The sequence below is a fragment of the Salvelinus namaycush genome, chromosome 28 (assembly GCF_016432855.1).
Source record: "Salvelinus namaycush isolate Seneca chromosome 28, SaNama_1.0, whole genome shotgun sequence".
NCBI lineage: Eukaryota > Metazoa > Chordata > Actinopteri > Salmoniformes > Salmonidae > Salvelinus > Salvelinus namaycush.
Window position 1 is genome coordinate 40,447,450 of NC_052334.1, and position 23,501 is coordinate 40,470,950.

Sequence of the window (23,501 nt, forward strand, 5' to 3'; positions counted from 1 at the left end):
TCAAGCTGACCGGTATAATTGTATTACTTGTTATAAGCACGCGTGAGCTTTTATTTCTTATTACAAGGGTTACAATATGTTATGTCCTTTTTATGAAGCATATTTTCAACTTGCTCAAAATTGCTATTATTTGGTCATTGAGATAATAAGACTTTTTATAAGGGGTCACATGTGCTTATGACAAGTCTTACAATGAATTATAACCGCATCGTAATGCATTATACCTGTCAAGTCTAAAGTGTTACCGAGCTGTTCAGTTCAGGAGGGTGCCGTACAGCTGGGCCTTGGTAAGACTGTCCTTCCTGTTAAGTCCTGTTCCTGTACTTTCAAATTTTTGGTGGTGTTGAGAACTCTTCCTGGGAACAGCTAGGCTCAGGCTGGGCCTCCCTCTCTCCCTCTGGTAGTGTTGCTGCTGCAGACCGGAAGCTTCCAGGGAGCTTTGGTGGTGTAAGGACTCGGCCAAGCTGTTGGGGCTCACATCCACATGTTCCTTGTTCATGGTCCCCCGTGCCGCTCCAGCCGCCCCGCTCTCCTTGTCCTTCAAGCTTCCTGAGAAGAACTGGCTGCACTCTGAGTCCTGGCTGTCCTCCTTGGCTCTGTAAAGGGGCTGGGGCTTGCCCCGCAGGCCCATGCTGGGGTGTTTGGGACTGGGTGAGAGTCCGCCACCACCGACGGCAGCGGCCAAGCACTGGTCCAGCACATGGCTGTGGAGAGAGACGTTGTCGTCCCCCTCCTGGAAGCTGCTGTAGAGCGGCCCCAGTTTGAGCTTGGCTGGGCCTATGGTGAAGTGCTGCTCGGAAAAGCTGTAGGGAGACATGCGGCCCGGATTGCAGTTGTAGGAGTACGAGTTGATGTCCTCTACACTCAGCTGCCTCCAGCTTCCAGATAGTTCTTCTTCGGTGGGGACACCTATGCTGGCCTGGCTGTCAGAGCGCTCCACCGCCTGGGGTCCTCCTCCACCCTGGGCCGAGCCCACGGTGTGCGACGATGCTAGGTGAGGCGAGTGGTACGGCTCACTGTAGCCGCAGGACGGCGTGTGCACATACGCTGGCGAAGAGCCGCCACCGCCTTTCGCGGGGTTGGGGGAAGGCGGCATCGCCATGTGCTGGAAGCTGTGGGACATGGGGAAGAGGCTGTGGCTGGGAGGGCTGTCCTTCTCATAAGAAGAGGTGCTCTTGCGCTCACCGTACCCCCCATCCCGCCAGTCCATGTAGAGTGCCTGGTGGGAGGAGGACATGGTGTTGCTGAGGCCGCCACCGCAGCCTTCCCCTCCCTTCTCCTCCTCGGAAGCTTGGCTGAAGCTGGAGTAGGAGCTAGAGGCCGGCAAGGAGCCCACCGTCAACTCTCCGTGGAAGGAGGGGGCCCTGTGTTGGGAGAAGTTACCTGAATGGAAGGCCACCTCCTGAGGGTTGGAGTTCTGGGCCTGGAGGAAGAGACCCTTGGGGAGGCCGTGGACCTCTACGCTCTGCCTGCGCTCCTGCCAGCGCTCAGGGCAGTAGAGGGCCGTGTCGCTGCAGTACAGGTAGGCGGTACGGCGCTGAAGGATTTCACCGCCCACGCTATTGGTCATGAAGTCATGGTCATGGCCCTCATCCACCAATGGCTGAGGGCTGGTTGAGCGGGTGACTGGGCAGCTGCTGTCCGGCTCGGGCTTCTCGAGCACCTTGGCGATGACGGCGGTGGGCACAGCATCGGAGTAGGATGAGTGGCACAGCGCCATTGTGACGCCGCATCCGTGCTTCTCTATGTGGGAGCTCACCCGCTCCTGGAAGTCAATGGGCAGCTGGAAAGAGAGAGCGGGAGGGTGAGGAGAACTTCTAAGAGAGGAAGGAAAGAAAGCTGGATAGCCAAACAACATAAAGGAAGAAATGGGAGTGAATTTAAGAGATGGATTTAGAAATTACAGCAATAAATAACGAAGGAGGACTACTACTGCTCTAACAAAGAGCCAGCATAACTTTTACCAGCATAACTTTCTCTACAACAAAGCATTCCTAAAAATAGACTCCATATAGATTCATACAATGCTGACAACCACTATCAAATCTCCCCATACATATTCACAACCACACCATTATCGAATGCTTGCTACATCCACACAGCTGTTTTTGTCAATGCTGTTCCCTAGACTCCAATCTGGAGTTTGAGTTTAGAGAAGTAATTTCTTATTGTGTGTTTACTCAGACCAGCTCGGACACCCGTTGGGACTTGCACTACCCTCTCTAATGAACTTGTCAGAACCTTTGCTGACCACAACCTCTCCATTGCTGTGCTTTGGCCTTTCTTTTTCTCATTTCTCAGTTTACAATCGCTAAGTTGTAGGATACATCAGCATGGACCGAGAGGTACATCAAGACACACACGTTCATCCATCCTCACTTGTACAATGCCTTCAAAGTGTTCATGCCCCTTGACTTATTCCACATTTTGTTGTCACAGCCTGAATTAAAAAATGGTTTAAAAAAAAATTTGTTCTCACCCATCAACACATAATACACCACACCAAAGGTTTGCACATTTATTGAAAATGAAATCCAAAAATATCGACTTTACATAAGTATTCACACCCCTGAGTCAATACTTGGTAGAAGCACCTTTGGCAGAGATTACTGCTGTGTCTCTTTCTGGGCTTTCCACATCTGGATTGTGCGACATTTGCCCACTATTCTTTAAAATGTTCAAGCTCTGTCCAATTGGTTGTTCATCATTGCTAGACAACCAATCAATTCTTGCTGTAGATTTAAGTTGAAAATGTAACTTGGCCACTCAGGAACATTAACTGTCTTCTTGGTAAGCAACTCCAGTGTAGATTTGGCCTTGTGTTTAGGTTATTGCCCTGCTGGAAGGTGAATTAATCTCCCAGTGTTTGGTGGAAAGCAGACTGAACCAGATTTTCCTCTAGGATTTGCCTGTGCTTAGATCCATTCCGTAATTTTTTTTAACAATTACCATCATACCCATAACATGATGCAACCACCACTATCCTCAAAAATCTGGAGAGTGGTACTCAGTAATGTGTTAGATTTGCCCCAAACATAACACTTTGTATTCAGGAGTTAATTGCTTTGCCACATTTTTTGCAATATTACTTTAGAGTCTAATTGCAAACAGGATGCATGTTTTGAAATATTTTCATTCAGTACAGGCTCCTTCTTTTCACTCTGTCATTTAGGTTAGTATTGTGGCGTATCTACAATGTTGTTGATCCATTTTCAGATTTCTCCTATCACAGCCATTAAACTCTAACGGTTTTAAAGTCACCATTGGCCTCAGTGAAATCCCTGCACGGTTTCCTTCCTCTCAAGCAACTGAGATAGGAAGGACACCTGTATCTTTGTAGTGACTGGGTGTATTGATACACCATCCAAAGTGTAATTAATAACTTCAAAATGCTCAAAGGGATATTCGTTGTCTGCTTATTTTTTGGGCCATAACCTCCCTGGTCTTTGTGGTTGAGCTGTGTTTGACATTAAATGCTCGACTGAGGGACCTTACAGATGTGTGGGGTACAGAGATGAGGTAGTCAATAAAAAAATGATGTTCAACACTATTATTGTGTCCATCAATGTATTATGTGTCTTGTTGAGCACATTTTTACTCCTGAACGTTTAGGCTTGCCATAACAAAGGGGTTGAATACTTATTGACTCAACACATTTCAGCTTTTCATTTTTATTAATTTGTCAACATTTCGAAAAACAATTCCACTCTGATATTATGGGGTATTGTGTGTAGGCCAGTAATAAAAAATCACTGGGAGCAGCTTCGATTTAAATTAGACCAGTGCTCAAGGTCTCCAGCTGAGAATCAAAAATCTAAAATAGACACCCAGCAGAAAAATACCAGTGTTTGAAGTATGGAGCTATTTTTAGCAGCCTGCTTTCCCCATTGAGAATTGAGTGGAAAAGTAGATGAGACTGCAGGGTTAAAGCGTAACTCCAACACGCCGTTTTCAGCAGCTTTCCCGAGGGGCTCCTCTGTACACGATACATTTCTCTGGCTGGTAGCAGAGTTAAGTCCCAATGAAAGTCATACAGCATCCTTTTGATCGCACTCAGCTATATTCATCGCTGCATTTTTGATGGATTCGTCAATGCTCTGGAATTGGTCACTTTGTCGACTCGAAAGGAGGAATGTGCTTTTCAAAAGCCAATCACTGTTATTTCACCGGAGTACGATTATGGCGAGCCGAATGAGTCAACAGCTGTGGATGCTACAGTACCTCAATAACTCTGTCAATTTCATACCGTAGCTGCGCTACTACGTCATCCATATATGCATGACCTTACATTTTAAAAGATAGTCCCACGTCTTTGAGGAATTTTTTTACGAGGAACTGTGAGGATTTCTCTCTCATACCTCACTTCCTACTCCCCCTTCGAGTGGACTAGATGTTGTCTTAGACGGTTTGCACGGTGAAGTCAACAGGGGGAAATAATACGTGGGGCTACTTGTTAGTGTGAGTGGAGAGCAGAGCAGAACTCACCTCGGATAGCTTGTGGGCTCTGTGGTGTGACTTGGAGCACTGGAGGAGCTGTGCTGCCAGGTTACAGTCCTTCCTGTAAAGGTCCTGGGAAATGGGAAAGATTAACACTGTTGAGTCATAGGTTGGGATGCCATGCAGACTAAGAACTGTATAAATTGTAATGGGAGTAACTGACCAACATTTGTTTCAAATAGGTTACTACATGTAATGGCATAGTATTGGGACCAAACAGTCATTTCAGCATGTGGCGTTGTTAACCTACCAATGCTTGACAAACCAAAAAGAATGCCTCCGAAAAAAATATTCCAGATTGATTGCTACATCTTGAAGCTGTTTTCCCCCTCAACCCTCTTGTGACAACCCCAAAAGTTTACTTCGATTTAAAGCTCTGAGGGTCTAACACTTTGGGAGAACCCAATCGAAGTAACAAACGCATCATCGGCCACGGAACAAATCCATCCACCCAGAAAATAGTGCTTGTTTTTCTCATCAGGCCCCTGTGGCGCTGACAATGGCATTAATGATCCGCAAAATCGTATTAACTCTGAGGAACTTTTTTCAATTGCAATAAAGCTCTTCACTGTTTAATTTTATTACGGGGCTTCTGAAATGGGCTCTTCTCCTCTGATCTAGAGGCTAGGCTAGTAAGCTTCCTCTCTGTCAGTCTGTATCCATGCTCTCGCTTTTCCACTGCAACTCCTCTGTGACACAGCAAAATCTGACAGCCCTCTCATAAACATCAAAGGCATTTCTTTGACAGCTTCAATTCTCCTTCTAGTTAACTGTGTGCAATTTTTTTTTCTCACATACAGAACAATTGGGACGGTGGTAGTTTGAAGGCAGCACAAAGACCTGTCCCGTCCAGTCATTGATGTCTCAATGTCAGCCATGTTGTTTTCTCTCAGCACTCTGATGTGAAGAAGTTCCATGCTAACTGAGAGAATAGCTTTTGGCTGCAACCAGAGGAAAATGGCTAGCTGTGAAAGCTGTTGCTAACAGAAGTAGCTACCACAAAAAAAATAGGTGACAAAAGACACATGTACCATTACACCCAACTCTTCCTTCCACATCTGCAAATGCAGCCAGAGTCAACCTAATGGCTTATTTGGTCTTCCGCACATTAGAGACATTCCGCCATCTCCAATTAAGACAAGATGTCTGCCTTCTCCTCCTAACAGATAAAGTTCTCCTGTAAGACCCAATTCTGACCCCAATCAGCCTCCCTGGATTCAAGGGAATCTCATCATGCCCAATGGCTCAGATGTGTCTCGCTAGCACAGCAGCCCTGCAGAGAGCTAGGTAGAGCGCGAAGCTCGGCAGATGCTTGGGCGTTCACATCAACGAGACCAAGACCGTAGATTGACACAGTAGGTCCCCAGGGCTAAATCCAGACTCGAGCTTTAAACCTGCGTACAGTCTCAAATCCCCTATTGATTTAGGAGTAACTACTGTACACAGAGTACAAAACAGTAGGAACACCTTCCTAATATTGACTTGCACCCCCTTTTGCCCTCAGAACAGCTTCAATTTGTCGGGGCATGAACTCTACAAGGTGCGTTCCACAGGGATGCTGGCCCATGTTGACTCCACAGGGATGCTGGCCCACGTTGACTCCACAGGGATGCTGGCCCATGTTGACTCCAATGCTTTCCACAGTTGTGTCAAGTTGGCTGGAAGTCCTTTGGGTGGTAGACCATTCTTGATACACACAAGAAAATGTTGAGTGTGAAAAACCCAGCAGCATTGCAGTTCTTGACACACTCAAACCAGTGCACCTGGCACCTACTACCATACCCTGTTCAAAGGCAAAGGCACTTATCTTGCCCATTCACCCTCTGAATGGCACACATACACAATTCATGTCTCAATTGTCTCAAGGCTTAAAAATCGTTATTTTAACCTGGTCTCCTTCCATTCAGCTACACTGATTTGAAGTGGATTTAACAAGTCACATCAATAAAATATCATAGCTTTCACCTGGATTCACCTAGTCAGTCTATGTCAAGGAAAGAGCATATACTTTATGCTGTAAAAAAGTATTTGCCGCCGTTCAAATTTCATAAACAAAGTTATGCAACACCCAATGCCCATGTGTGAAAAAGTAATTGCACCCTGGTTGTCACCTTTTAGCTGCAATGACTCCAACCAAATGCTCCCTGTAGTTGTTGATCAGCCTCTCACGTCGCTGTGGAGGAATTTTGGCCCACTCTTCCATGCCGAACAGCTTTAACTCAGCAACATGTGTGGGTTTTCAAGCATGAACTGCTCGTTTCATGTCCTGCCACATCATCTCAATTGGGATTAGGTCTGGGATTACCACCACCATGCTTGACCGTTGGGTAGAAGGTTCTTACTGTGGAATGCAGTGTTTAGGTTTTCGCCAGGCACAATGGGACCCATGTTATCCATAAATGAGTTGAGGCAGTTCTGCATGTAAGAGTGGGCCAAAATGCCTCCACAGCAGTGTGAGAGATTGATCAACAACTAGGCCACCACCAGGCATTGGTCGTCTAACTGGCCATTTAGCTGTTTCGGTGATTCACTGATGCACAATGACTGGCTATACAGTATACTCACGTTGTCCTCTCTGAGCTTTTCAATGGTGATCTTGGCCTCCAGGAGGTGATTGTTGAGGACGATGATCTCCCGACTCAGCGCTCTTTTCTCGTCTTCATGGTGCTGGGACTAAAGGAGGGAAGAGAGAGAGGAGGAATTGAAAGACCAGGAAGAGAAAGGAGAGGGAGAAGAGGAGGAGAGCAGCCAGTCAGTCCGTGTTCCTGCTCTCTACGCCAGTGGCAGGTCTTAATTCAAATAAGATTTCACTGGCCAGTGCCCATATAAAATCAATTACTCTGCCAGGGTGAGAAAGCATCAATCACAGTCCTGAGAAATGAAAGCGGTTATTAAAGCAATGGTACATTTTTTTGACACATTAGTATTTTCTGAGAGTTAGCCTCAAACAATACATGCCAACAAGATCCTTTCCCCCTCACCCAATAATTGTTAATCCCCTGTTGTGTGATAGGATGTGACAAAGGATGCATCATTGAGTCTCCACCGCACAAGGGTCACGATTGTTTTGAAATACGGGGTGGGGGAGCAGTTTAATAGAAGTCAATTAGAGGTCAGTTTAAGCAACAGGTTGGCATTGATATTCAAATCCATTCTGTAAATCTCTCTAATCTGCTCTGGCATGTTGCTTTGGCGGTCTCATTCAGGCACATTATAATCATATTTCACTCTGGGGGAAGGCGAGTCTTGCTATAGGCCTCCTACATAAGAGACTGACATGAGTCTCCAAAGCTGCTAACGCCTTGTCCCCGGCTTTCTTTCAGAGATTTCCACATCTCAAAACCCCCTCTCACAAAACTAGCCCTTCCTAACGTGGAATGGGTTTGTAACGTTGCCAGAAAGGTATTGAGCGTGTCCACTCTAGGGAAAGGTGGAAATTGTAAAAATGTGAGTTGTAGCCATTACATTTAGCTTGAATTTGAATGACTCACTTCAACTGTTTCTTGGGTTAGCTGAACACCCGTATCTAATCTGCAACCTGTTTGGATTGACATTCAGCCGAGGGATGATTTAACATCCGAATATTAGAAATCGTCTAGAGGTTGCCCATAGATTAAAAGAGTGCAGGATATTATAGATTTGCATATGATGACTGACATGGTCATATTCCATCTTGGCAGTACAGTTTGAGGTTTTATTTAATTACAATTGTTGGGGTTGAGAGTTAGTAATGGCCTCCACGCATACAAGCACCTTTGGAACATCTACTTAAAATTAAAAAAGTATAATAAATCAATTAAATATAAATCCATTTATTTATTTTAGGCAAGTTTTAAAGAAACATGATATGAAGAACATGTATTTCAGAAGAACAATATGACTTGTCTTACTGTACGTTATCTGGCTATGTGCCATGCCATAGGCTGTAGGCTTGTTCATTTAGCAGACAAGATATGTTTATAAGTCCCGTGCCGTTCATTTTATACTATATGCTTTTATAGTAAGAAGAATATAATTGAACTTAGCTGAATAAAATAGAAAGGCTGTTTTTCCCGGTCTGGAGAGAGTGAGAGTGCGCATATGAAGTGGCCAGTAGTGGAAAAAGTACCCAATTGTCATACATGAGTCAAGAAAATGACTCAAGTAAAAGTGAGTCACTCAGTAAAATACTACTTGAGTAAAAGTCTAAAAGTATTTGGTTTTAAAAATACTTAAGTATCAAAAGTATGAATCATTTCAAGTTCCTTATATTAAGCAAACCAGGCTGCACCATTTTCTTGTTTATATTTATTTATGGGTAGCTAGGGTCATACTCCAACACTCCGGCATCATTTACAAACAAAGCATGTGTGTTTAGTGAGTCCCCCAGATCAGAGGCAGTAGGGATGACCGCGTGAATTGGGCCAATTTCCTGTCCTGCTAAGCATTCAAAATGCAACAAGTACTTTTGGGTGTCAGGGAAAATGTATGGAGTAAAAAGTACGTTATTTTAAAAGTTCTCAAAAATATAAAGTACAGATACCTCAAACTACATAAATAGTACTTTAAAGTATTTTTTACTTAAGTTCTTTACACCACTGGAAGTGGCTATGTTGAGTGTAAAAGTGATCCCCTCTCTCTGTGTGCTGGAGAAAGGAATGAAGGACAGGGGGGAGGAGATGGAAACGCAGGTGGTGAGATTCTGTGGATGTAAACCTATTAATTATGAAACTATAAAAAAATCCCTATTACTAGGCTATTCAAAATCAAATACAATTCACTATAATTGTAGGCTGCAGTGTGTAATATGTGGTAGGCTATGTATTGTATAACTATTATGTATATGTATTGTATAACCGCACAATCATTTGAATTCAGGGTTTTTTTCTGGCTTGGGCTCGTACTATATATAGGCCTATGCATATGCGTGTTTTGAATGAATCATCACCTTAGAAAGCGCTGTCCATTTTGTTGTAAGGCTTTGAAAACATCTACAACGACCATGTTCTCCATTTCAATTCTTCAAATTGATCGATCACAGTGAGGTGAGTTTTAAAAGCACGCACTGTTTTGAGAAGTGTTTGATGTGATTTTCGACAATAGAGCCCTGAGTACCATCCATTAGCGACCTGATGGTCATTAGCGAGTTGGGTAACGCATGTCCAGAGTGCATAAGAGGAGATTACCATCAATGGTCAAGTAGAATTTTACTGCAGTCATGACTCATGACTGCCGTTGTGGTGGTAATATGGTCACCGCAACAGACCTAGTCATGGCCATCCAGTGACTGACTTGAGTACTTTTTTTGTTCCCCATAGAGTCGACAGTGTAGCCTACTGTGCTTTCATCCACATCCAGCCAAAGTTAGATCATTTGATGTACCAATGCCTCACACAATGGGGCAGCAAGGCAATTTACAGAGGTTAGAGTACTTTTTTTATCATAGATTGCAGAATATTACTGGGCTTATGTGAATATTGAAAAATCATATTTGTACCTGCAGATGCAATCCTTGTCCCTCACTTTAGCACCTCAATTTGGAGCTAAATTGTGTTTTGCAGTGTTATTATTATTTATTTTTTTATATCCCCCTGCCTGTCTGTCTCCACTGAACTGCTGTCTTCACAGGACAACAAACTGAGCTTATCCCCCCCCCCGAGACGCAATTACTGTATACTAGAGTTGGGGAAGGGGAGAGAAAAATACAAGATTTACAGGCTTCTGAGAAAAAAAACAATTTGTAACCTGAAAAAAAAAGGATATCAGCCTCTCAAGAAATAAATAACTACCTGCTCAAAAGTTTTAAATTATCAATCGGTGTAAAATTCTCTGAAATGCCTACAAGTCTCTAAAGGATAGGGCTGGCCATATGTGACTTGATAGCCAATTCATCTAAAGTTTGATGTGCTTCAACTAAATCATTTAGGTTTTCTTTAGCTCCTTTTCCCTTCTGGCCCCATTTCAATTCTTAGGGTGAAAGACGGTATCTTTTGAAGGAGCTTTAGTTCATGTCTTTATCTAGGTCAAGTTTGATAGCTGTTTGAGATTTTTTTCCATCAATCCATGACAAGCCTGGCTAATGGATAAGGGGTAATGCATGTTGGGTACGTCAAATGCTGAGAAAACTAGCAAGACCATAATAAACGTTTCTCTATACACCGGATGTGTACCAAACTCACTAACAGTGGCAGTAATAAAGCCTCTCTTGAAAAAGCCAAACCTTGACCCAGAAAATTTATAAATTAAATCGGCCTATATCGAATCTTCCATTCCTCTCAATTAAAAAAAAGAAAAGCTGTTGCGCAGCAACTCACTGCCTTCCTGAAGACAATGTATACGAAACACTTCAGTCTGGTTTTAGACCCCATCATAGCACTGAGACTGCACTTGTGAAGGTGGTAAATTACCTTTTAATGGCGTCAGACCGAGGCTTTGCATCTGTCCTCGTGCTCCTAGACCTTAGTGCTGCTTTTGATACCATCAATCACCACATTCTTTTGGAGAGATTGGAAACCCAAATTGGTCTACACGGACAAGTTCTGGCCTGGTTTAGATCTTATCTGTCGGAAAGATATCAGTTTGTCTCTGTGGATGGTTTGTCCTCTGACAAATCAACTGTAAACCTTGTTCCTCAAGGTTCCGTTTTAGGACCGCTATTATTTTCACTATATATTTGACCTCTTGGTGATGTCATTCGGAAACATAATGTTAACTTTCACTGCTATGCGGATGACACACAACTGTATATTTCGATGAAACATGGTGAAGCCTCAAAATTGCCCTCGCTGGAAGCCTGTGTTTCAGACATAAGGAAGTGGATGGCTGCAAATGTTCTACTTTTAAACTCGGACAAAACAGAGATGCTTGTTCTAGGTCCCAAGAAACAAAGAGATCTTCTGTTGAATCTGAAAATTAATCTTGATGGTTGTACAGTCGTCTCAAATAAAACTGTGAAGGACCTCGGCATTACTCTGGACCCTGATCTCTCTTTTGATGAACATATCAAGACTGTTTCAAGGACAGCTTTTTTCCATCTACGTAACATTGTAAAAATCTGAAACTTTCTGTCCAAAGATTATGCAAAAAAATTCATCCATGCTTTTGTCACTTCTAGGTTAGACTATTGCAATGCTCTACTTTCCGGCTACCCGGATAAAGCACAAAATAAACTTCAGTTACTAGCTGCTAGAATATTGACAAGAACCCCAAAATTTGATCATATTACTCCAGTGCTAGCCTCTCTACACTGGCTTCCTGTTAAGGCAAGAGCTGATTCCAAGGTTTTACTGCTAACCTACAAAGCATTACATGGGCTTGCTCCTACCTATCTTTCCAATTTGGTCCTGCCGTACATACCTACACGTACGCTACGGTCACAAGACGCAGGCCTCCTAACTGTCCCTAGAATTTCTAAGCAAACAGCTGGAGGCAGGGCTTTCTCCTATAGAGCTCCATTTTTATGGAATGGTCTGCCTACCCATGTGAGAGACGCAGACTCGGTCTCAACCTTTAAGTCTTTATTGAAGACTCATCTCTTCAGTAGGTCCTATGATTGAGTGTAGTCTGGCCCAGGAGTGTGAAGGTGAACGGAAAGGCTCTGGAGCAACGAACTGCCCTTGCTGTCTCTGCCTGGCCGGTTCCCCTCTCTCCACTGGGATTCTCTGCCTCTAACCCTAATACAGGGGCTGAGTCACTGGCTTACTGGTGCTCTTCCATGACGTCCCTAAGAGGGGTGCATCACTTGAGTGGGTTGAGTCACTGACGTGATCTTCCTGTCTGGGTTGGCGCACCCCCTTGGGTTCTGCCGTGGCGGAGATCTTTGTGGGCTATACTTGGCCTTGTCTCAGAATGGTAAGTTGGTGGTTGAAGGTATCCCTCTAGTGGTGTGGGGGCTGTGCTTTGGCAAAGTGGGTGGGGTTATATCCTGCCTGTTTGGCCCTGTCCGGGGGTATCGTCGGATGGGGCCACAGTGTCTCCCGACCCCTCCAGTATTTATATGTGTCGGGGGGATCTGTTATATCTGGAGTATTTCTCCTGTCTTATCCGGTGTCCTGTGTGAATTTAAGTATGCTCTCTCTAATTCTTTATCTCTCTCTCTCGCTCGCTCTCTCACTCTCTCTCTCTCAGGACCTGAGTCTCTCTCTCTCTCAGGACCTCTCTCACCACCTGGCCGTGCTGCTGCTCCAGTTTCAACTGTTCTGCCTGCGGCTATGGAACCCTGACCTGTTCACCGGACGTGCTACCTGTCCCAGACCTGCTGTTTTCAACTCTCTAGAGACAGCAGGAGCAGTAGAGATACTCTGAATGATCATCTATGAAAAGCCAACTGACATTTACTCCTGAGGTGCTGACCTGTTGCACCCTTGACAACCACTGTGATTATTATTATTTCACCCTGCTGGTCATCTATGAACATTTGAACATCTTGGCCATGTTCTGTTATAATCTCCACCCGGCACAGCCAGAAGAGGACTGGCCACCCCTCATAGCCTGGTTCCCCACTAGGTTTCTTTCTAGGTTCTGGCCTTTTCTAGTGAGTTTTTCCTAGCCACCGTGCTTCTACACCTGCATTGCTTGCTGTTTGGGGTTTTAGGCCGGGTTTCTGTACAGCACTTTGAGATATCAGCTGATGTAAGAAGGGCTTTATAAATAAATTTGATTTGAAGAAGCTTGGTAAACCAAAAAAAAAGGTGAACGGTGGCAACAATAACCCAATTTGGTGAGCTGTATGTTCTGTGATGCCTATCCCCTGGGTGTAATTTGCACTTTTCATTGAAGAGCATTGACTAATGAGTGCACTGCGAATAGCACATTGAGAAATGTACGAATCAGAAAACAGGCTCTTCTGGCACGCTGGTGAGCACGGCAGAAAGGCAGCACACCCTGATGAGAACTCTAATTAGACGCTCACTGCAGTGCCAGTAGAGCCGGGATCTTGAAAGGCACACACACCCCTGCCTGTGTGCAAGCACACACACAAACATCTCCTTGATCACAAGGGCAATATTACCCTCCAGGTGCCATACTGTATGTGAATCATTCATTAGCTATTTCGCCCCCAGATCGTGCGTGGTGGCTTTGGACAACAACAACACTAACAAAAACAACAACCACTCCAGGGGCCTCAGCCCCACTAATTACCTTGTTCACTGGTGTCATGAGGAGGCAAGCTAACCCTTCCTCATAGAACCAAGGCTTCATTAAGCTTTCCACTCTATTCTGATGGGCTAATTAAAGTAGTCATTAGAGTACACATTTGTTCTGCGGGCCTTGTATTCTACTAACCCATATACAGTTCAAAATGGTCTTTAACGAAATACTATTTTGTTCTACGTAGAGCTAGAAAAGTGTTAGACATAGTTAAGGTACAGTTAATATGATATTTAATATGGTTCAGTGTGCTGCTGGCTGGGCAGCACTAGTTCAGCACCCTGGAGAGCGCCCTTTCCTTTGGCCTTCGCCCAAATGGCTTTTCAGCACTGACCAGGCAGACAGCTCCACATCTCTGTCAACACTGGAGTCACCACAGCCAGGGTCCAGGGAGGACTCAATTAAAACAAAATAGGGTTTTTTCACTGACCATGTGACCTGACCAGGTTACACTCTGGGCCCTAGTTGGGTAGCATGGTCTGAAACAACTCTTGTCCCCATGCAAAATAATAGAAACCCTTTTGGAAATCCTCCCACTCTGTTCTCTTACTTGGTTGTTTTCATCGTTTGGTTTGTAGTTTTTTTTCTAATGACCGTAGTTTCTCCTCCAGAACTTTTTAATTGCATGATTTGATTGAACCTCTTTGTCACCGAGTGTCTATCTAAGACCATTTCCTGCTCGAGAAATATTTTGCCCTTAAAATGCCATTTCGAGACATCAAAAGGAATGGCAATCACAATGAGGCATGCTTCTGAAGCAATCCTGTACTACTTCCTGTCATGAATGGTGATTAGTTACACCAAGGTCCAAGGAAGCTAATTCCTTTGAAAAGCCAACCACTTCAACAACAAAAAAAATCACATGACTGGAATACAGTTGAAGTGTGTGACAGAATATGATTCGGGATACATTTTTTTGGCTATTGTCTTTTGTGACAATGCAATTCTGATTACTCAGACGTGTTAAAGAGCGATGGGTGAAGAAACAGCGAATAATACACAAATACTGTAGAACTGGTGTAAATAATATACAGTACTTTGCCTGGATCAATGTTCAAAATTTGTCATAACGACATGTAATAGATAGGCTATTGATTTTCTTATACCTCAGCACCAATGTATATAATAGGCCTACAAAACATGTAGCCCACAAATAGGCATATCTAGGGACAATGTTGTATGAACAGTGTTATCACCACAATCTCTTGCCTGAGGTAATCATCTAAGAAGAGGTGGTTGGGAAAATAAATTAATTTCACACAGTCATATTCTATTAAAATGGCCACGGAGAATCAGCCATTGACTCAAACTTCTGTTTTGATGAGATTAAAAATCCATTTTTAATCATGATAGTCATACAGTACGTCTTAAATATGGACCTGAGGCCTGACCATGGACTCATCTTGAACAGTAATGACAGTGTATTTGGGGTCTGGAGGAGGAACGAATGGAAAGGGGAGCTCTTGTCGGGGGAGATTGGGAGAGATATGCCCAGAAAAAGAGGTTGTATTAGTTTTCTAACAAGGTTCTGCGGCAGGTTCTATCACTTTGGACATGGATTGCGCTCCGTCTCTGATCATGTAATTGCTTTTAGAGAGGTGCGACGGGGCCTCTAACCAAGGGAGACCGCATGTTCGGATCAATTATACTGGAGTTCTCATCTAAGATCTCAAACCACAGACCACATAGCCGATCACCAAGAGAGACAGCTCCACCTCAATTCAGGAGGCGTATGGAATAATCAATATACCCATTCTCATTCCCATTTAATATTTTCATGATAGCTGTTCTTGTTATCATTTTTACTGCTTGGCCTATGTTATATTGGCTGTATTTTACAAAACAAAGCTGGTAAGCCTCTTAGCAGTCTGTCGCACACTTCTTCAAACAAACACACACACTCACTCCTGGAGCCAATCTGTCCAAGCTCCAATTACAGGGGCCAAGGCGCCTCAGAGCCATGTGTGTGTGCGTGAGATTGTGTCAGATGCTCGATTAGGTTCTGGTGGGAGATGTATAAGGAAAATATACTAACGAGACTAACAAAGTTTCAAACCCCCGCCCCCCTAAACGGAAGATCTCAGACAAAGCCCCACCACTTCCAATAACGTTCTGCTTGAAATCCCCGCCCCCCCACGTTAAGGACCATCTTCACCCAATCCTGATAAGTCAAAATAACCAGTGACGGGAAACCAAAGCACCAGAACTACGGTTGGTCGTTAGTCGTTGCATTCAGCAGTCTTTCGACAGACATAACGCTACCATTTTATGTTATGTCGTCTCTCCATGAGAGACAAGGGTGTGTGTGTGATGCGAGCGTGCATGCATACGTACTTGTGTGACGCTATGCTCTATGTGTTGCTTAGTGAAACAGAGCTGGGGGTTTTCCCTTTCATGCACTGACGCCAGACCCTGACCAACAGGTCAGCCTTATCAGCAACATTAATATTCCAAAGCCTTTTTATCGCAAAGGATATGAAATATTGAAATAACTCCATTGTAAATGCAACATAAGGTGCACGGCGGAAGGTGTAACTATATCAAGACATCGACTTGTGTGTTTATCAAACGGAATCGAAAGCTAATTGGAATGGTTGCAGGGGAAGTAAACATGATTTCTCAATTCACTGGAGTGTGGCGCATGGAGCTGTCTCCCAGGCTGCCTTAAAGAGAGCTGCATGCCAGGCTGCCTTAAATAGAGCTTATTCCTTAGATGCTGTATTCACCAGGGTACCACCGGAGTGGCCGGTGGGGAGCGTAGAGCAAACCTCCATCCACCTCCTACATTATTTATGAGAACAAAGTGAGAGCTGAGGTACTTACAGGGAGCATTAGGAGACAGCAAATCTATCCCTGTAATGTCAATACCAACATCTTGGTAATGCCCCTGCGCCACAACTGTGAAGAGGTGGAGACTCTTAGGAGTGAAGAAGTGCTTAAGGGACAGGACTTTATGGGCACACTAGGTGATGTACTGTAACACAAAGTAATGAAGGTCGGAATGCCATTTAAGGTTGAAGTGTTGCCAATTCAAATGGTCTTCTCGCAGGTCTCGGAAGATTCCAGGAGACCTGAGGCAGACACAATGCTGTTGGAGTCTTGCAACAAACTGCCAGGAACAATAGAGTTGTTTTTAGGTCATTTCACTGCACTTCAGCTCAGTGGAGTCAAATGTGAAGGATGATGTTACTTCAGTTCTGCTTAATTGAGCTTAACTGGCGGAACCAATCGAAGTGTCAAAAGTGAGAACATTGTGTGGTATTGGAGTGGGTGTCAGCAGAGTGTATGGCTGATCAGGTGTCTTACTGTCCTGTGCACCTTGTCCTCCAGGTCTTGATTGATCCTCTGTTGAGCTGCATAACTGCTCTGGATCCTGCAGGACAGGAAAGAGTACACATTGATGAAACATAGTCTTGAGTATGAACATGCTTTCAAAACCAATAATTCATTGACTTTAATTCAAGATGATGAATATGAAAATCCAAAACAGTTATTTGATCATTCAATGGATATATTCAAGATCATTCAATGGATATATCTGATTTACTGTACAGTAATACTTTTTAGATGTGAATCCTCACACTTGAAGCATGGAAAAACACATTTCGTGATGAAAGCAAGAGAAAAGGTGATGGAAAATGCAGAATCAAACCCATAGGACTTATGCATGACTCATGAATGAGCTGAAGATTTTGGCAACATTTCAGCGCTGGTCGAGGTGTGTTTCCCAGCACAAAACACTGTCTGGTCGGCTTCCAAAACATTAGTGGGCTTAATGAAATAAGCTGTTCTTTCACCTTCCATTAGTTAAATCATTATCAGCATTAGGCTACTATCTCTTTCAGCACACAGTGCTTGCTGCATGTTATTATCACTGGCCCCGGTCTCATGGGGGTTTGGATACAAGCATTTGGAGATTCATTGTAAAAAATGTTTGTTATATAAGAAGACGGTGCTTTAGAAGTGGATTTGGAGGTTATATTCCAGGCTGCTCAACAATGATTGATCTAATAACACGTTCTATATTTTTTAAATATATTTTTCTTTGTTTCCTGTCAAGTTAAATTGTAGGCCAAAAAACATTTGGTATTGCAGGGAGAGACCAGGGACAATTGTAACACGGGTTACAGAATAAACAACTCCCATTAGAAGCCACTTAGAAAGGTGTTATTCAATGAGCCGATGCTTGGTTAGTGTCTTTACAAACATGCCTATGAAGATTTAGAAATTCATGAATCAAGTGATTATTGATCTGTGGAACATTCTCCATATATCTAACATACAGTATATACTTGTTATCAGTAAGATAAGGTATTTTGATGAATATAGTTCATGACAATAATATACACTGCTCAAAAAATAAAGGGAACACTAAAATAACACATCCTAGATCTGAATGAATGAAATATTCTTATTAAATACTTTTTTCTTTACATAGTTAAATGTGCTGACTACAAAATCACACAAAAATGATCAATGGAAATCAAATTTATCAACCCATGGAGGTCTGGATTTGGAGTCACACTCAAAATTAAAGTGGAAAACCACACTACAGGCTGATCCAACTTTGATGTAATGTCCTTAAAACAAGTCAAAATGAGGCTCAGTAGTGTGTGTGGCCTCCACGTGCCTGTATGACCTCTCTACAACGCCTGGGCATGCTCCTGATGAGGTGGCGGATGGTCTCCTGAGGGATCTCCTCCCAGACCTGGACTAAAGCATCTGCCAACTCCTGGACAGTCTGTGGTGCAACGTGGCGTTGGTGGATGGAGCGAGACATGATGTCCCAGATGTGCTCAATTGGATTCAGGTCTGGGGAACGGGCGGGCCAGTCCATAGCATCAATGCCTTCCTCTTGCAGGAACTGCTGACACACTCCAGCCACATGAGGTCTAGCATTGTCTTGCATTAGAAAGAACCCAGGGTCAACCGCACCAGCATATGGTCTCACAAGGGGTCTGAGGATCGCATCTCGGTACCTAATGGCAGTCAGGCTACCTCTGGCGAGCACATGGAGGGCTGTGCGGCCCCCCAAAGAAATGCCACCCCACACCATGACTGACCCACCGCCAAACCGGTCATGCTGGAGGATGTTGCAGGCAGCAGAACGTTCTCCACGGCGTCTGCAGACTCTGTCACGTCTGTCACATGTGCGTGTGAACCTGCTTTCATCTGTGAAGAGCACAGGGCGCCAGTGGCGAATTTGCCAATCTTGGTGTTCTCTGGCAAATGCCAAACGTCCTGCACGGTGTTGGGCTGTAAGCACAACCCCCACCTGTGGACGTCGGGCCCTCATGGAGTCTGTTTCTGACCGTTTGAGCAGACACATGCACATTTGTGGCCTGCTGGAGGTCATTTTGCAGGGCTCTGGCAGTGCTCCTCCTTGCACAAAGGCGGAGGTAGCGGTCCTGCTGCTGGGTTGTTGCCCTCCTACGGCCTCCTCCACGTCTCCTGATGTACTGGCCTGTCTCCTGGTAGCGCCTCCATGCTCTGGACACTACGCTGACAGACACAGCAAACCTTCTTGCCACAGCTCGCATTGATGTGCCATCCTGGATGAGCTGCACTACCTGAGCCACTTGTGTGGGTTGTAGATTCCGTCTCATGCTACCACTAGAGTGAAAGCACCGCCAGCATTCAAAAGTGACCAAAACATCAGCCAGGAAGCATAGGAACTGAGAAGTGGTCTATGGTCACCACCTGCAGAACCACTCCTTTATTGGGGGTGTCTTGCTAATTGCCTATAATTTCCACCTTTTGTCTATTCCATTTGCACAACAGCATGTGAAATTTATTGTCAGTGTTGCTTCCTAAGTGGACAGTTTGATTTCACAGAAGTGTGATTGACTTGGAGTTACATTGTGTTGTTTAAGTGTTCCCTTTATTTTTTTGAGCAGTGTATATTTTTTTCTTCTTACAAGCCTTTAATTAGTATACTTGGGGTTAGTTGTAACACAGTGTTACAACTTCCCCCTTACCTAAAATGATGTAGTATATAGACAAATTAAGATTTTTACATATGTGTTGGCAGTGCAACTAAGATTACACCTTAGAAAAAATTATGTTGAACGCTAATACAAAATATAATATTTAAATATAGCATGCCTAAAATATCAAATAAAAATATTTTGTGTCAATTTAGTGTATTTTCATACAAATATCAGTGTCAAATCTTAACATTGTTGAATTACTACTCATTTGTACTATTAAAGACATTGTCCCATTTACTGTTTCAACTAACCCTGCTATTGGGGTTAATTGTAACATCGGGATTTTTTCAGACTTGAGGCAGAATTGTGAAAAAGCCACATTTAGCACGGTTCTCTGAATGTTACTATTAGTTAGCAAACAAATGTACATTTTGAAATCTCTACATCACAGTGTTAAAGTACATGTGATTTTTAAAACAACTTCAAAAAGTGTTACAATTCTCCCATCTCACCTTATTAATTGGCAATATCAATTATTTGAAATCAGAAAATGTGACCTCTAAATTAAAGTTTTTCTTTGTCTCTGGTAAAAGGAAAAGCCACAGGCTACATATGTACTTCTGTTGTAAATTACTTGCATTTGAATTATTACTGGCTTTCGATCATCTTGCCCTGCAGTAACACAGATGATACAGCTAATTATGGTCCGGACTGAAGACATTGATTAGTTGAATCAAGGTGTGTTCCTGCCTGCCAGACAACTCACCCTGAATTTAATTCCGCTGCTCTATCGATCGCTACATACATTAAGTCTGAAACTGCCATCCTAGAAGTAATTTGTGTGACTTCAAAATGAGGAGCATTGTACAAAACAAATTAATCAGCGATTGGATCGTCTCTAACAAATCTAACCAATCAAAGTTCATAACTTCCTTATGTAGTAACCAATCGGTTTCTGGGACCAATCAGAATGTCAGAATGTGTTCGCATTCTAGAAATTGTTGGGGAGGGAGACAAATCCAGACTAATCTTGGAAGAAGAAAAATCAATTGGCCAGAGCAATGTGGAAGGGTAGCCAGGCAATGTTACTGCAGGGATAGGATCATAGACAATAGTTGTAGAACCTTGCATTGGATTATTCCCAATGCAGACTCAGTTGAATTAGTCGATTTGTAAATCCATTGACTCATTAGGTTGAAGTGAAAGATGGCATAGTCACGCTTTGTTAGACACAGGAGCTCTGGTAAGAGAATAAAGATGGCGTAACGGGACTGACATGGCGTAACGGAACTGACATGTAACAGGGCTGACATACCTGCGTAGTTTGTCAGTGAATTTCTCCAACTCTTCCTGGGCTCGACGGAGTTCCGTCTCCAGGTACTGACGGGTGGAGTCGAACTCAGACTCCACCATCTCTAGTTTGTGGGTGGTGTAGGACAGACGCTTGTGAAAATCATCCTTGTGATCATGTAGAGAACTAGACGGGAAGTAGAGTGATGGGCAGACAGACAGGGTCAAAACAGCTCATGGTATCATGAGGTCTTAATTTAGGCTGTGTGCAAACTGCTGAATATTCTTTGAGGTAATTGAAGTGCATGACTCGACATAACGTACATTAGATATGAATGAACTAAACAACATTTCAGTCATTTAGAAAAATAATATATGATTTATTTTCTACGCATATACAATATGTCATCTACATATCAACTCTCTTCTGAATTGTGTTAAAGATACAAAATGACTCAATTCTCAAAAGGTACTAATTGTTCACAGTACTGTTGCATAACCGGAACACAGTCAGACTTAGATAAGAGCAAAAGAGAGCGGTATGAAATGGAGATTAAATCTAATTCAGCATGGTGTGAAAAGTCCCAGCCAAGGAAGGCCCGTGGGTATGTATTGATCGATGGAGGCTCGAGCGGTAATGATTTTCCATTGATAGCTATAGGGAACCAGGGCAGCTCACAATGTAACGGTGAGTCCCATTACACACGTCTCCAGCGTGACATCACTGGCAAACCAGATAGAGATTCTGATTCTATCAAGATACAATGCCATAAGGGGTTTGTGGGAAGAGGGATGTGACTGGGGTTGCTCAGTTGGTGAATAAGTTTGGTCTTATAACGTACTGTATTATACAGGAGAATACTGACAACATGTATCTGGAGAGTTTCTCTAACGTGCAAACGTGTTTCTTTGGTAAATGATAGAGAGAATGTGTGCGTGAGTGCTAGCGTGTGTGTGTGAGAGAGAAAGACATACACAGACAAAGAAAAAGAGAGAGGCTGGAAATAAAATAGGTCGGAATGGGAGCAAAGAACAGGGAGCAGTTTGCTCTGGGGATTTAGAGGAGACTGATACGGCGCCTTGCAAAAGTATTCAGACCCTTTGGATTTTATTGTGTTACAAAGTAAATATAGTTGTTTGCTTAATTATTCAGTCCGTTTGTTTAGGCAAGCCACAAGTAAAATGTGGCTTAACAAATCACATAATAAGTTACATGGACTCACTTTGTGTGTTTTTTTTTTTTACGACTTAAACCTCTGTCTCCCATACATACAATATCTGTAAGGTCCCTCAGTCAAGTAAAGAAGGGCAGTGATTGGTAGATGGGTAACAATATCAAATCAGACATTGGATATTTCTTTAAGCATGGTCAAGTTAATAATTATGCTGTGGATGATGTATTAAACCACCCAGACACAGCAAAGATACAGTACTCCTTCTGAATTGAGCTGCAGGACAGGAATGAAACTGCTCAGGAATGTTACCATGAGGCCATTGGTGATTTTAAAACAGTTTCAGAGTTGAATGGCTGTGATGGGAGAAAACTGAGGATGGATCAACAACATTGTGGTGACTCCACAATAACGACCTAAATGACAGTGAAAAGAAGAATACGAATATACAGAATAAAACTATTCCAAAACACGAAGAAGAAAGAAATACAGTTTTTGGTCTACTAAGCCTTATGTTTGGGAAAAAAACACGACACATCACTGAGTAACTGCCTCCTTATTTTCAAGCATGGTGGTGGCTGCATCATGGTATGGGCATGCTTGACATCGGCAAACACTGCAGAGTTTTTCAGGATAAAAAGTAACGGGATGGAGCTAAGCACAGGCAAAATCCTAGAGAAAAACCTGCTTTGATCTCCTTTACACCAGACTGGGGGAGGAATTCACCTTTCAGAAGGACACATCTACACTGGATACTTACCAAGAAGACAGTGAATGTTCCTGAGTGGCCAAGTTACAGTTTTGATTTAAATCCAAGGGGTCTGAATACTTTTGCAAGGCACTATCGATTCTGACTCTGAGACAGTACCCCTGTAGAGGTTCAATATCAAGCTGCCAGTGGCACACTGATCTCATGTCATGACAGTCTGAGGACGGACCATTTGACTTTCTCACAGCCTGGTTGGCTAGTGCAGAAACAGTTTGACAAGGTTATTTTAATTTTATTTATTTTACCTTTATTTAACTAGGCAATTCAGTTAAGAACAAATTCTTATTTTCAATGACGGCCTAGGAACAGTGGGTTAACTGCCTTGTTCAGGGGCAGAACGACAGATTCTTTTACTTTGTCAACTCGGGGATTCAATCTTGCAACCTTTCGGTTACTAGTCTAACGCTCTAACTACTAGGCCACTTACTCACGGTACCAATTTCTCAGTCATTCTCAGTCATCAGTATTCTATTTAAACTTTTAGACATATAATATAACCTTATATAACCTTTTAGACACATAACCTTCAAAACCTGATGTATTATACAGTACCAGTCCAGGGTTTTTCAGATTTTGTTTTCTATATTGTAGAATAATAGTTAAGACATCAAAACTATGAAATAACACATATGGAATCATATAGTAACCAAAAAAAGTGTTAAACAAATTAAAATATATTTTATATTTGAAATTCTTCCAAGTACCACCCTTTGC

The 23,501-nt window shown here is 43.1% G+C and overlaps 1 protein-coding gene across 1 annotated transcript; it reads right to left on the reverse strand.

The window, feature by feature from the left end:
- Positions 1-253: 253 nt before the first annotated feature.
- LOC120023360 (brain-enriched guanylate kinase-associated protein) lies at positions 254-23,238 on the reverse strand. Its single transcript, XM_038967369.1, has 6 exons — positions 23,219-23,238; positions 20,872-21,033; positions 16,933-16,999; positions 7,063-7,170; positions 4,486-4,569; positions 254-1,783 (listed from the first exon to the last, which is right to left on the reverse strand). Exons 1-6 carry the CDS (start codon positions 23,236-23,238, stop codon positions 254-256), a joined length of 1,971 nt encoding a protein of 656 aa, XP_038823297.1.
- Positions 23,239-23,501: the final 263 nt, after the last annotated feature.

Bases quoted from the DNA above. Each gene is read 5' to 3' on its own strand.
- LOC120023360 (XM_038967369.1), bottom strand. From the start codon at position 23,238: ATGACTGAGAAATTGGTACC. The intron at 17,000-20,871 runs GTATGTCAGCCC...CCTGTCCTGCAG, and splicing joins TTCACTGACAAACTACGCAG to GATCCAGAGCAGTTATGCAG. The intron at 1,784-4,485 runs GTGAGTTCTGCT...CTCTCTTTCCAG, and splicing joins GAGCCCACAAGCTATCCGAG to CTGCCCATTGACTTCCAGGA.